Source organism: Bos javanicus, chromosome 8 (assembly GCF_032452875.1).
Source record: "Bos javanicus breed banteng chromosome 8, ARS-OSU_banteng_1.0, whole genome shotgun sequence".
Taxonomy (NCBI): Eukaryota; Metazoa; Chordata; class Mammalia; order Artiodactyla; family Bovidae; genus Bos; species Bos javanicus.
The window spans coordinates 75,266,684-75,279,246 of record NC_083875.1 but is presented as its reverse complement, the minus strand read 5'-3'; the positions used below and the strand labels follow the sequence as shown (position 1 = coordinate 75,279,246).

General features: G+C 44.0%; 1 protein-coding gene across 2 annotated transcripts in view; it reads right to left on the bottom strand.

The window, feature by feature from the left end:
• The window catches only part of EPHX2 (epoxide hydrolase 2), a 71,918-nt gene that overhangs the window by 50,905 nt on the left and 8,450 nt on the right, over positions 1–12,563 (bottom strand). For both annotated transcript variants that reach the window (XM_061425911.1, XM_061425912.1), the window contains 3 exons: positions 9,818–9,977; positions 8,118–8,308; positions 6,054–6,176 (listed from right to left, as the gene is read on the bottom strand). In XM_061425911.1, coding sequence (XP_061281895.1) covers positions 6,054–6,176; positions 8,118–8,308; positions 9,818–9,977 — 474 coding nt within the window. The remainder of the gene's footprint in view (positions 1–6,053; positions 6,177–8,117; positions 8,309–9,817; positions 9,978–12,563) is intronic.

Sequence of the window (12,563 nt, the reverse complement as noted above, 5' to 3'; positions counted from 1 at the left end):
GAGGAAGAAATTCGAATACGGGCCATGGCGGCTCTAAAGATCTCCAGGAAGCACCGCCCTCAGCGGCATCAACCATATGATCTCCCCACTTGGGGACAAATAAAAACTCTTACTAATGAAGCTAAAAACTTGGTCTTTGAACAGGAAATGCCTCGTAGTCCTGAAAACCTCAGTTGGTCTGCGCGACCCCTGGTTGAGCCGGATTAACTAATCAGACTTAACTGGGCTTACTTACCCAACTGCCCTTTATTGCAGGCCGTAAAATGGACAGAGAAAGGACCAATCATATCAACCAATGACTCCACCAATAAGCCTGGAATGTGAAAGGGCCCTCACTTTGGGGAGGAGGGGAAACTAATTAACATTTCTTTAGGCTATGAAGTCCTTCCCTTGTGCCTGGGCCCAGGGGAATTATGCATAAACGTCAGCCAACAAACTTGGGCTTTTGTCCTGCCTCCCCTCAAAAATTTTCAGACGTTGCTTGGACTATTTACTGCCCTTTCTTTGTCTGTGAACCAAGTTTATACTATTGAGACTTTAGGGAAGGTGTTAGGGAAAGAGTTAGGGAAAGAACAAAGAACATTAAGCAAAAGGTTTACTTATAAGAACTTTACATATACTCCTGTTCGTTGGGACAAATGTCAAGCCAAATCAGGAAAATTAATGTTTGTGGCTAATCATACAATTGTTGATTGGGGACCCCATGATAAGTGGTGATCCAGTTGCTCAGAAGAGGTTAACAGCATGGTGTGTGACTGTTACTCAAGTGACATGGAGGGTCACTGACACTACGATGGAGCATTACCATGACATAGGACTTCTTGGGTGGCTTGACGGTGGATTAGCCCCACCTCGTCCTAGGATTATCCCCGATAAACAGACTGGGCCTGAACAATGGGACATTTGGAAACTTGCTGTGAGCACCGAACAACTTGGAACTTGGACCGGACATTTCACAGGGGACAGTCATGGTCATAGTAACTATTTCTTTTGCTATAATCAGTCATATCTTATACAGGCCTGTGTCCCACTTCCTTTTGTTATAGCCATAGGCAAAGTATTACCCACAGCATCGGGTCTGGAACTATAACTTTGCTGATTGTCTTGGTAATTATATTTGTTGTTTATCGTTGCCTTTCTATAAGGTTGGTTAATACTAAACAAACTCAACTGGTCAGGCCCTTTTTTACAAATAAAATAAAATAGGGGGAATTGTCAGGAAGCATTTAACAGGAGGCTTCCTGTGTGCTGTTTTGGATCTGTCATGAATCCTCTGTCCCTTATTAATTCCTGAATATTCAGGAATTAAGTGGAGTAGCAAACTACTCCCGGGGGCTTAGGAATGCATGCATTTCCTTCGTTAGTTTTTCCATACGGTGGTAAGTAACTATTTAAGACCCTTTTTATGAACCATACCATAAAAGTGATTATTTACAACCCTCTCTCTTTCATATGGATGACTTCATGTTTCCTCGATAACCTGTAAGTTTTGATTTTAGCTCTGCTGAAAATAGCTACCTTGTAAGACAGTATAAATACTCACACAGTGTTGAATAAAACACCTTTGCTCCATCAGAACTTGGGTCCCCGTGTCTTTCTTTCTATCTCTCTCTCAGGCTAATTGTCTGGAGCACAGAAGCCTGTTGTGTTCACTTTCCCACCCAGGCTTCTAAGACCCTCTCAAGAAGGCGCTCTGTGCCTTCACCCCATCGAGAGGGCGCCAGGTGCCTTCGTGAACAGCGCAAGCCCCATGTCAGGAGCTTTATTGGTTTTCTGTGTAAACCAAGGAATATCAGCCTTTTTCTCTCTCCTTTACTTTCTTATCATCGACTCCAGACCACCAGGTTCCAGTCCATTAAAGGATCCCAACAGGGGAATACACTGGAACATTGCTATCTTCCCTTTCTAAAGCAGACTCTACTAGATTCCAACATAGATATTCCCTAAACCTATAATTATTGTTAATACAGCTTTATTTGTTTTAAGTTTTTCACACTTACCACAAAGAGGTATCTTGACAAGAGCTAAAAAACATTTCGAGGACCTGAAGGACACTTCTCTTCCTCTGCCCATTTGGTATCAAGACGGGTTCAATAAACAATGGAAATCTGGGAAATTAATCTTACAGGGAAAGGGCTATGCTTGTATTTCCCCAGATGGATCCAACGAACTCACATGGCTCCCTCTTCGGAAAATTTGACCTAAGGGGGACCCCGGCATTCAAAATGGAGACAAAACAACAAAAACCCGAGGAGGAAGAAATTCCAATACGGGCCCTGTCGGCTTTAAAGATCTCCAGGAAGCACTGCCCTGGGCGACATCAACTTTATGACCACCCCTCTTGGGGACAGATAAAAACCCTTACTAATCAAGATGAAAATCTGGTTTCTCCACAGGGAATGCCTCAGGTCCTGAAAACCTTCTTATCGCTATGCTCGATCTGTTGGCCTGCACGACCCCCACTCTAGCTGGATTAACAAATCATACTTACTGGGTTCACCCAACCCCCTTTTATTGCAGGTCGCAGAATGGATGGAGAAAGGACCAACCATATCAACCAATGACTCTACCCAGATACCCCTTCCCTGGAATGTGCAAGGGACCTCACACTCTAGCGAGGAAGGAAAAAGAATTAACATTTCTTTAGGCTATGACCTCCTTCCCTTGTGCCTGGGCCCAGGGGAATTATGCATAAACGTCAGCCAACAAACTTGGGCTTTCATCCTGCCTCCCGAAAAGGATTTTTGGATGTTGCTTAGACTGTTTACTGCTTGGACTATGCAATATGCACTCAATATGCAATATGCACTCAATATGCAATATGCACTCAATATGCAATATGCTGGGAGCCGGCATATTGCATATTGAGTGCAGCACTTTCCACAGCATCATCTTTCAGGATCTGGAATAGCTCAACTGGAATTCTATCACTGCCGGGAGCCAGCGTGAGGAACTCTGCCCATGACAAAGGTCATGAGGAAGGAGGCTCGGCATACGCAAAGGCAGGATCGAGCTTCAGGAGTCCCCCTGGAAATTCTCGAGCATCTACCCCCAAAACCAGAGTCTGCCTACTTTCTGCTTTGTGCTTTCACCTACACCTCTGACTTTTCGGAGGGATGTCCCCCACTACCTCTCTCTGAAAAAGAGTTAGCTTACAGCTCAGTTAATAATTCCTGGGTGTGACAGTGTTTAACCTACAAACTCCTTTGGAAATCCTCTAGCCTGCCTGAATAGGTTTTTCTGGCCACATGTGATTGCTCAGAGCCTCCAAACTGTGAGAGGCATGAGATGTTCTAAACTGTCTAAACACAGATTCCTTTGAGCAGTTAAAAGATTGTTTAGAAATTGTATTGGTGAAGGGATTTTCACTTGTTGGGCCAATGTTTGCTGCTAAGTTTCCATATCCCTTACCTGCTGTGTCCCTGGCATTGTATTGATTAATATAATTGGTGTAAATAGTAGCTTTAATGTTTGTAACCTGGGACCCTTGAGTTAATTCTTTTTCTTGTTATAGCCCACCACACCTTTGCTATCTAATGCTTTTGGAGGGTGGCGCTTGACTTACCACCTTTAGAGAAAAATAAGTTTTCTGAAGAAAGGATCTTAAAATGTTAACAGGCCTCTGGGCCAGAAGATGATGCAAATCACCTAAGCTTTTGCATATGATAAGTTTGCAGGAAGAAAGCCTGGCTTGCTGCATGACTCTACCCCTTCCCCCATTATCCTCTATGCATAACTTAAGGTATACAAACTACTTTGGAAATTAAAGTGCGGGCCTTGTTCACTGAAACTTGGTCTCACCATGTCGTTCTTTCTCTTACCTTCTGGCTGAATTATTCAGCCTCTTTTCTCCACTGAATTTCCTCACTGAGCTATCCTTATTTCAGCCTCTTTTCTCCACTGAATTTCCTCACTGAGCTATCCTTATTCCATTACTCTTTATATCCTTAATTAAAGTTTAATTAAGCAGTTGTTTCCTGATCCTTGCCAATGCCGTCCCCGCTTCGAATTCCCTGGATCCACCAGGGCTGGACCCCGGCAGTGAAAGGGATTATCTACGACCCTCTTGATATGGATTGCCTTTTGGCCTTATGGCTTCTACTGCTCTTTGTTTCCTTGGTAACTTGTAAGGCCTGGTCTTTTGATCTTTATCTGAAGAAGCTACCTTGTAATATGGTACATATAGTCACACAGAATTCAATAACGCACCCTTGTTTCATCAGACTTGGGTCCCCGTGTCCTTCCTTCTCTCTCTCTCTCAGTTCAGTTCAGTTCAGTCACTCAGTCATGTCCGACTCTTTGCGACCCCATTAATCGCAGCACACCAGGCCTCTCTGTCCATCACCAACTTCCAGAGTTGACTCAGACTCACGTCCATCAAGTCAGTGATGCCATCCAACCATCTCATCCTCTGTCGTCCCCTTCTCCTCCTGCCCCCGATCCCTCCCAGCATCAGAGTCTTTTCCAATGAGTCAACTCTTCACATGAGGTGGCCAAAGTACTGGAGTTTCAGCTTTAGCATCATTCCTTCCAAAGAAATCCCAGGGCTGATCTCCTTCAGAATGGACTGGTTGGATCTCCTTGCAGTCCAAGGGACTCTCCAGAGTCTTCTCCAACACCACAGTTCAAAAGCATCAATTCTTTGGCGCTCAGTCTTGTTCACAGTCCAACTCTCACATCGATACATGACCACAGGAAAAACCATAGCCTTGACTAGCCAGACCTTTGTTGGCAAAGTAATGTCTCTGCTTTTTAATATGCTATCTAGGTTGGTCATAACTTTCCTTCCAAGGAGTAAGCGTCTTTTAATTTCATGGCTGCAATCACCATCTGCAGTGATTTTGGAGCCCAAAAAAATAAAGTCTGACACTGTTTCCACTGTTTCCCCATCTATTTCCCATGAAGTGATGGGACCAGATGCCATGATCTTCGTTTGGCTTTAAGCCAACTTTTTACTCCCACTTTCACTTTCATCAAGAGGCTCTTTAGTTCCTCTTCACTTTCTGCCATAAGGGTGGTGTCATCTGCATATCTGAGGTTATTGATATTTCCCCCGGCAATCTTGATTCCAGCTTGTGTTTCTTCCAGTCCAGCATTTCTCATGATGTATTCTGCATATAAGTTAAATAAGCAGGGTGACAATATACAGCCTTGACAGACTCCTTTTCCTATTTGGAACCAGTCTGTTGTTCCATGTCCAGTTCTAACTGTTGCTTCCTGACCTGGATACAGATTTCTTAAGAGGCAGGTCAGGTAGTCTGGTATTCCCATCTCTCTCTCTATTTCTGGCTTATTCCCTGGAGCGTGAAGGTCAGCTGCATAACCCAGGGAATATTAGCCTCTTTCCTTCTTTCACTTTCTTGTCGTTGACTCTGGACCACCAGGTTCCAGTCCATTGAAGGAGCCCAACAGCAGAGAACTGCTTGATGTGGGGAAAAGCCTTCACACATTTGGTGGCATTAAGTGTCAGAAAGAACGTGTATGGCAACTAAGACTTGATACAGCTAAATAAATAAGTTTATTTTTAAAAGAACAAAAGATACCTCCTCTCTGGCAGAGCAGGCTAACCCCTAGCAGCCCCCAGCAGCATCTTGGTGGGCCTCCCTGCCTCCTGAGAGAGGAACAGGTTAACTCTGGAGCCTTCCCTCTGACTGCCAAGAGGGTGTGGCCCAGGTGGAACTAAACCACTATGCCTGAGTGCCAGTAGCATCACCAGGCAGATGAGAGAAGAACAGGGCTCCTGACCACCTCAGGGGAGGACCCAGCAGTGACACTCTCAGTATTTACTCTGAATATGTGACTCTGAGGGCCTGGCTCTAGTCTTGGTCCCCTGCCTCTGACCAATATAGATTCTTGCTCTCCGAGCATCCGTTCCCTGTTCACTGATTGCAGAGAAGGAACTAGGAAGTTTGTCACAGACATCATGCTGGTTACAGGAAGGGTAACAGTCTTCCACCCAGGAGTTCCTTGCCTGGAACTCCGCGTGTTTTGCTGAGCATGGCTGAACATAGGCAACTGACTGGAAATCCGACTCGGCACAGCTGGAAAGTTACCTGCACCCTGGTTACTTTCTCTAGCTCCTTCAGGGCTGCATCAGTGTCGTGGACGAAAATGGTGACCATCCCCATCTCACGGGCCGGCTTCAGATTAGTTTCGAAGTTATCTAAGAAAACCACCTGAATGCAAAGAGCATGGATGGTAGCGTTAGTCTGATCAAAGCAAAACTGAAGCATGAGGGCCATTAGCCTGAAATATGCTACAATGTGGACAGTGACTGAGGTTAAGAATTAGTAATCTCAGGACTTCCCTGACAGTCCAGTGGTTAAGACTTTGCCTTCCAATGCAGGGGGTGTGGGTTCTATCCCTGGTCAGGGGTCTAAGATCCCACAAGCGTCTCAGCCAAAAAACCAAAACGTAAAACAGAAGCAATGTAACAAATTCAATAAAGACTAAAAACAGTCCATATAAAAAAATCTTAAAAGAAAAAAAAAGGATTAGTAATCTCATGATAAGATTGATAAAATATTGAGTATTTTTCTCTCCATGTAACTGTTCACTCTTAAAATAAATTTTGTAATTAATTTAATTATGTAAGCATACATATAAACACATAGTTAGATACACATGTTCCCTGAATCTGAAACTGTAAGAAGACGAAAGATGCATATAAACTTACCAGATGAAACTTAAAATTCATCTAGGAAAATCAACATGTATGAATAGACTCCCTCCAAAAAAATGTTTGGAATAGACCTATAATAAGGTCATATAATAAAAGGTTTCATAAAATATGAAGCTATAAAAGGTATAAAAAGAAAAAGTTTTGTTCTAGAAAAGAATGAACATATTAATGAAATAGAAGAGTCTAGGAATAGACTCATATGAGACTCAAATGAGAATTTAGTTTCTAATAAAATTGTCATGCCCAGTTGGTAAGGAAAAGGATTACTTAAAAGATTAAATATTTCAACTGTTTGGGGGGAAGAAAAGTTATTCCTTCTTTCACTTATTCTCTATATAAATTCTGAATAGATCAGATCTAACTTAAAAAAAAAAAAAAATGATCCTTTGGCACTTCGCTGGTGGTCCAGTGGTTGAGAATCTGCCTTGCAATGCAGGGGACACTGGTTAGATCCCTGGTCAGGGAACTAAGATCCCACATGCTGTAAAGCAACTAAGCCTGACTCTGCAACTGCTGAGCTCTCACACCACAACTAGAGAGTCCGTGTGTCAAACGATCAGCTTATGGGTGAAAGGGGTCAACAGGAAAGTGTCAGAGAGGAATTTGTCTTGGTCCAATCACGTTTGTGGAGAATAGAGTAGTGAAATACAACAAAAACAACATTTCAGACCAAATAATCTAGAGATGGCACGAAGGCAGGATTTAGGGGTGCGGGGGTGCCTACAAGGAGACTCCTGCAGTATTGGATCCCCTTCCTGTACAGCCTTTGGTTGGGTGACACTGACTAGCCTGTGGTTTTGGGAAAGTCTCCCAGGGTCTATGTTTCTTTATAGGCAAATGCAGGCAGCTGGTCTGGCAGCTTTGGACAATAATGACTGTTTTAACCAAGCTCTCCAGGGTATCTTCCCAACCAAGGGATTGAACCCGCATCTCTGACGTCTCACTGCATTGGCAGGTGGGTTCTTCACCACCAGTGCCACCTGGGAAGCCATTCTGAAGGGTCTGGACAATAATGCCTGTTTTAACCAAGGTCCTGCAAGAGGCACAGAGGTCAACCAGAGGGCCATCTCTGGTAGAACTTCCTAGGCTGAAGGGGCAGGTGAAAACCCTTTAGAAGTCCTGGCCTGGGAGAAGTTGCTCCTGCCACTGGACATTGGACCACTCTGCCAAGTCCCAGGTGTCCCCTACCTGTTCACACCTCTTTAATGTTTTTAAAATTTATTTGTTTATTTGGCTGCATCAAGTCTTAGTTGTGGTACCCTGGATCTCTCCACTGGGGTGTTCGGGCTTAGTTACCCCACATCACTGAACCTGTGTCCCCTGCATTGGAAGGCAGATTCTTAACCATTGGACTCTCTAGGGAAGGTCCCTCAATTTTTCTTGATTGCAATCACTCTAGAACATTCTTTTCCATCGAAAGGCAGTGTCCACATACCTCACTGGGGCTGATCTTCAAGGTGTCCAGCACAAACTTGTAGATCTGAGGGTCAGGCTTGACCATTCCAATCTGGCATGACTCAATCAGGAAATCAAAGTGTGGCTTGAGCTCACACAACACCTGGGCCAGGCTGCCTCTCTCTGCGCTGTCATCCAGCCAAGTGTTGGTGAGGATGCAGGTTGTAAATCCTAAGCAAGAAGGTGCCAATGAATCGGCCAGCTACAGAACTTTGCTCTGCGAAGCTCAGGGTGTCCCACTGAGGGGGCCCCAAAGATGGGGCCAAACAGGTTTCTGCTCACTTACATCAATCTCCTGATGCCCGGCTTCTCAACTGACAAGTTGGAAAAGCACCATCTTTACCCATCCGCCCCTTCTGATGCAGACATGAGAGCCAGCTAGTGGTGTGTACCAAGGGCTTTTGGATGGAGATGATACATCCCTTCATTCCTTGCAATTGCAGAGCAAGAAGTTGTGACATTTGTCAGCTCATCTGATCAAAGTGTTTTAACTTTCATCAGCCCCTTTGATCCTTACGCCTTTGGGGCAGGCAGGGTAGGCCTTACCATCCCACCTTTACCAACAGGAAAATGAAAGCTCAGACAAATTCTACCCTGCCCAAAGCCACACAGTACAGGAAGAGCCAAGCAAGGCCTAGAATCCCACCTTCTGACTGCCACTCCAACCCTCCACCCTCCTCCCAGTCCACGTTACTGCAAACTTCGTTAGTGTGTGTGTTGTTTGTGTGTGTGTGTGTGTGTGTGTTCAGTTGTGTCTGACTCTTTGCCACCCTATGGACTGTAGCCCTCCAGGCTCCTCTGTCCATGGGATTCTCCAGGCAAGAATACTGGAGTGGGTTGCCATGCTTTCCCTCCAGGGAATCATCCTGACCCAGTGATCAAACCCAAGTCTTCTGCACTGGCAGGTGGGTGCTTTATCACTAGTGCCACCTGGGAAGCCCTTTCCTTCTTTATACCCAACTGCATTTTTACATAAGTGTAATCTTAGTGTTCTGACACTTTTACCATTCTGCTTTTATTATTTAACCTCCTGTTTAAAGCATTTCTCCATATTTTAAATCATCTTTGTAATTAACAGTTAAAATTTCTGTGATAAATAAGTAAATGCCTATTGAGTGGACATGACCGCATGTCCTAGACTATTTGACACCACTTGAACCCATGTCAGCCAGCTCATATAGCTCAACCACTGTGACATGAAGAGGTTGAGAAAATCATGGTTGCTTAAAAGGTCTTGTTTTTGGGACTTCCTTGGTGGTCCAGTGGTTAAGACTATGGGCTTCCACTGCAGGGGGTGTGGGTTTGATTTCTGGTTGGGGAACTTAGATCTTCTGTGTTTCATGGCACAATCAAAACAAAACAAAATAAAAAGGCTTTGTTTTCTAATCACTGTGATAAGAAGTTGGGTCATTCAGGTCATTACTGGTACCATGGTAGGGGGAGAATTTTGCTCATGAAGCATAAATTGCTAATTAAACAAAATTCTTTCTTACAGGTATTCTGATAGTGCTGATTTTGGCCATTTCCTAAAACTTACTTTGAAGCTGTGTTTGAAGAACAGCTTTCCATCTAGGCCCAGAAAATTCCTGATCTCCAACCACATTTCAACATACTACAACCTGACCTTCCCAACAGTTCCGTTGCAATTAGGTCAGAGAATGGCCAGTATTGAATCCTTACCCTTCTGTTTGAGAGTGACAGCTGCCTGAAGCATGGGGTAGTTGATCTTTCTTGATGAAAGTATCTTCTCAAAGATTTGCTTTATAGAGAAATTCTCTGGGAGGCAGATTCCACAGTCCTTGGAGCACTTCCTGCAGTCTTCTTCCATGAATGGCACCCACTGCAAAAGTGAATTGATGAGGGACTGTCAGTCGGTACAACCACTTGGGAAAGCTTTGGGCAGCACGTACTTAATCTGAAGACACGCATTGCCTGTGATCCACCAGATCTGTTCCTGGACACATTATTGTTCGTACTCAGTCATGTCCGACTCTTTGCAGACCCACAGACTGCAGTACACTGAGCTTCCCTGTCCTTCACTATCTCCCGGAGTTTGCTCAAACTCACGTCCATTTAGTTGGTGATGCCATCCAACCATCTCATTCTCTGCCACCCCCTTCTCTTTCTGCCCTCAATCTTTCCCAGCATCAGGGTCTTTTCTCAGCATTAGGGTCCTGTACACATACTCAGTGGAAATTGTCTACACATGTCAAAAGACATGAGCCAAAGTGTTCTAACAGTGATATTCCCAAGAGCTCCCAGTTGGAAACTACTCAAACATCCCTATTATGAGCCTACTTTTGTTTCCTCCAAATTCATGTTGAAGTCCTAAATCCTAGGACCTTGGAATGTGATGTCGTTGGTGAGAGGGTCTTTATAGAATTATTAAGGTAGCTCAGATGGTAAAGAATCCACTTGCAATGCGAGAGACCTGGGTTTGATTCCAGGGTTGGGAAGATCCCCTGGAGAAGGGAATGGCAACCCACTCCAATATTCTTGCCTGGAGAATCCCACAGACAGAGGAGCCTGGCGGGCTACAGTGCATGGGGTCACCAAAAGTCAGACACAACTGAGTGACTTTCACTCACTCACTTACCTAAGGTAAAATGAGGTCACCGGGGGCCCTAATCCAATCTGATGGGTGTCCTTTAAAGAACAGGAGATCAGGACACAGATACACACAAAGGGACCAATGTGTCTGGACAGGGAAAAGGAGGCCATTTGCAAGCAAATGAGAGAGGCCTCAGGAGAAACCAGCCCTGCTGACACCTTGATCCTGGGCTTCTACCTCTAGACCTCTGAGAAAATCAATTTTTGTTGTTTAAGTCACCTAGTCTGTGGCATTTTTTTAAAATGGCAGCACAAGCAGGAGACTTGAGTTTGATCGCTGGGATGGGAAGATCACCCTGGAGGAGGAAATGTCAACCCACTCCATTATTCTTCCCTGGGAAATCCCATGGACAGAGAAGCCTGGTGGGCTACAGCCCATAGGGTCACAAAAGAGCTGGACACGACCAAAGCGACTGAGCATGCACAAATTTAAAAAGTTAAGGTTGTAGTAATAATAATAACCACTATTTCTTAAGCACTTACTACATGACAAGCACTGTGCTAAGCACTTTTCAATCTTCATAACAACCTAGGATATGGACAGTGTTATTTGTCTCATTTTATAGATGGCAAAACTGACTTTGAGAGCTTCTGTGACTTGGTGTGCTCACACATCTGTAAGTGGGAGCCGTGACCCACATTCTGTCCCTAGATTCCAAAGTCCACCCATCACATAGTTATTAATTAGCAAAACTGCCTCTGACCCAGTGGCTTGGCCTGAAAACAACTACTCTAAGGATGACTACCATTAAAAAAAAAAAAAAAAACACGAAAATAATAAGTTGGCAAGGATATGGAAATACTGGTAACCTTGGGTGTGTTGCACAGAAATGTAAAATGGTGCAGCCACTATGGAAAATCATATGGTGGTTCCTCAAAAAATTAAAAAGTGAAACTGCCCTATGATCTAGCCATCCCATTTCTGGATGTATACCCAGAAAAACTGAAAGCAAGGTTTCAAACAGATATTTGTACACTCATGTTCATAGCAGCACTGTTCACGATAACTAAAAGGAGAAAGCAACCCAAACATCCTTTGAAAGATGAATGGATAAACAGAGTGTGGTCTATCCATACAGTGGAATACCTTTCAGCCTTAGAAAGAAGGAAATGGTGACACATGCTACAGTATGGATGAAACTTGAAGACTTCATGCAAAATGAAATACGCCAGTCACAAAAGGACAAATATTGCATGAGTGTTAGTTACTTCAGTTGTGCCCTATTCTTTGTGACCCCAGGGACTGTAGCCTACAAGGCACCTCTCTCTATGCATGGGATTCTCCAGGCAAGAATACTGGAGTGGCTTGCCATTTCCTCCTTCAGGGGATCTTTCCGACCCAGGGATGCAACCCGGGTCTTCTGCATAGGCAGGCAGATTCTTTACCATCTGAGCCACCAAGGAAGCCCATATAAAGTATCTAGAGTAGCCAAATACATGGAAAATTTAATAGTGGTTGCCAGGGGCTGGGGGTAAGGAGGGCTGGGAAGTTGCTGTTTAATGGGTATAGAGTTTCAGTTTTTGAAGATAAAAAGAATTCTGGGACTTTCTTGGTGGTCCAATGGATAAGACTCTGAGTTTCCACAGCACAGAGTGCAGGGTCAATCCCTGGTGGGGGAACTAAGATCCCACATTCCATGTGACTGAAAAAGAAGGAAAGAAAGAAAATACAACATATTAACTTAAAAATTTTTTTAAAAACAGTTCTGGAGATGGATGGTGGATTTGGTTACCTAACATGAATATACATAACATTACTGCATTGTATACTTAAAAATGATCACGGTGGTAAATTTCATGTGATGTGTATTTAACT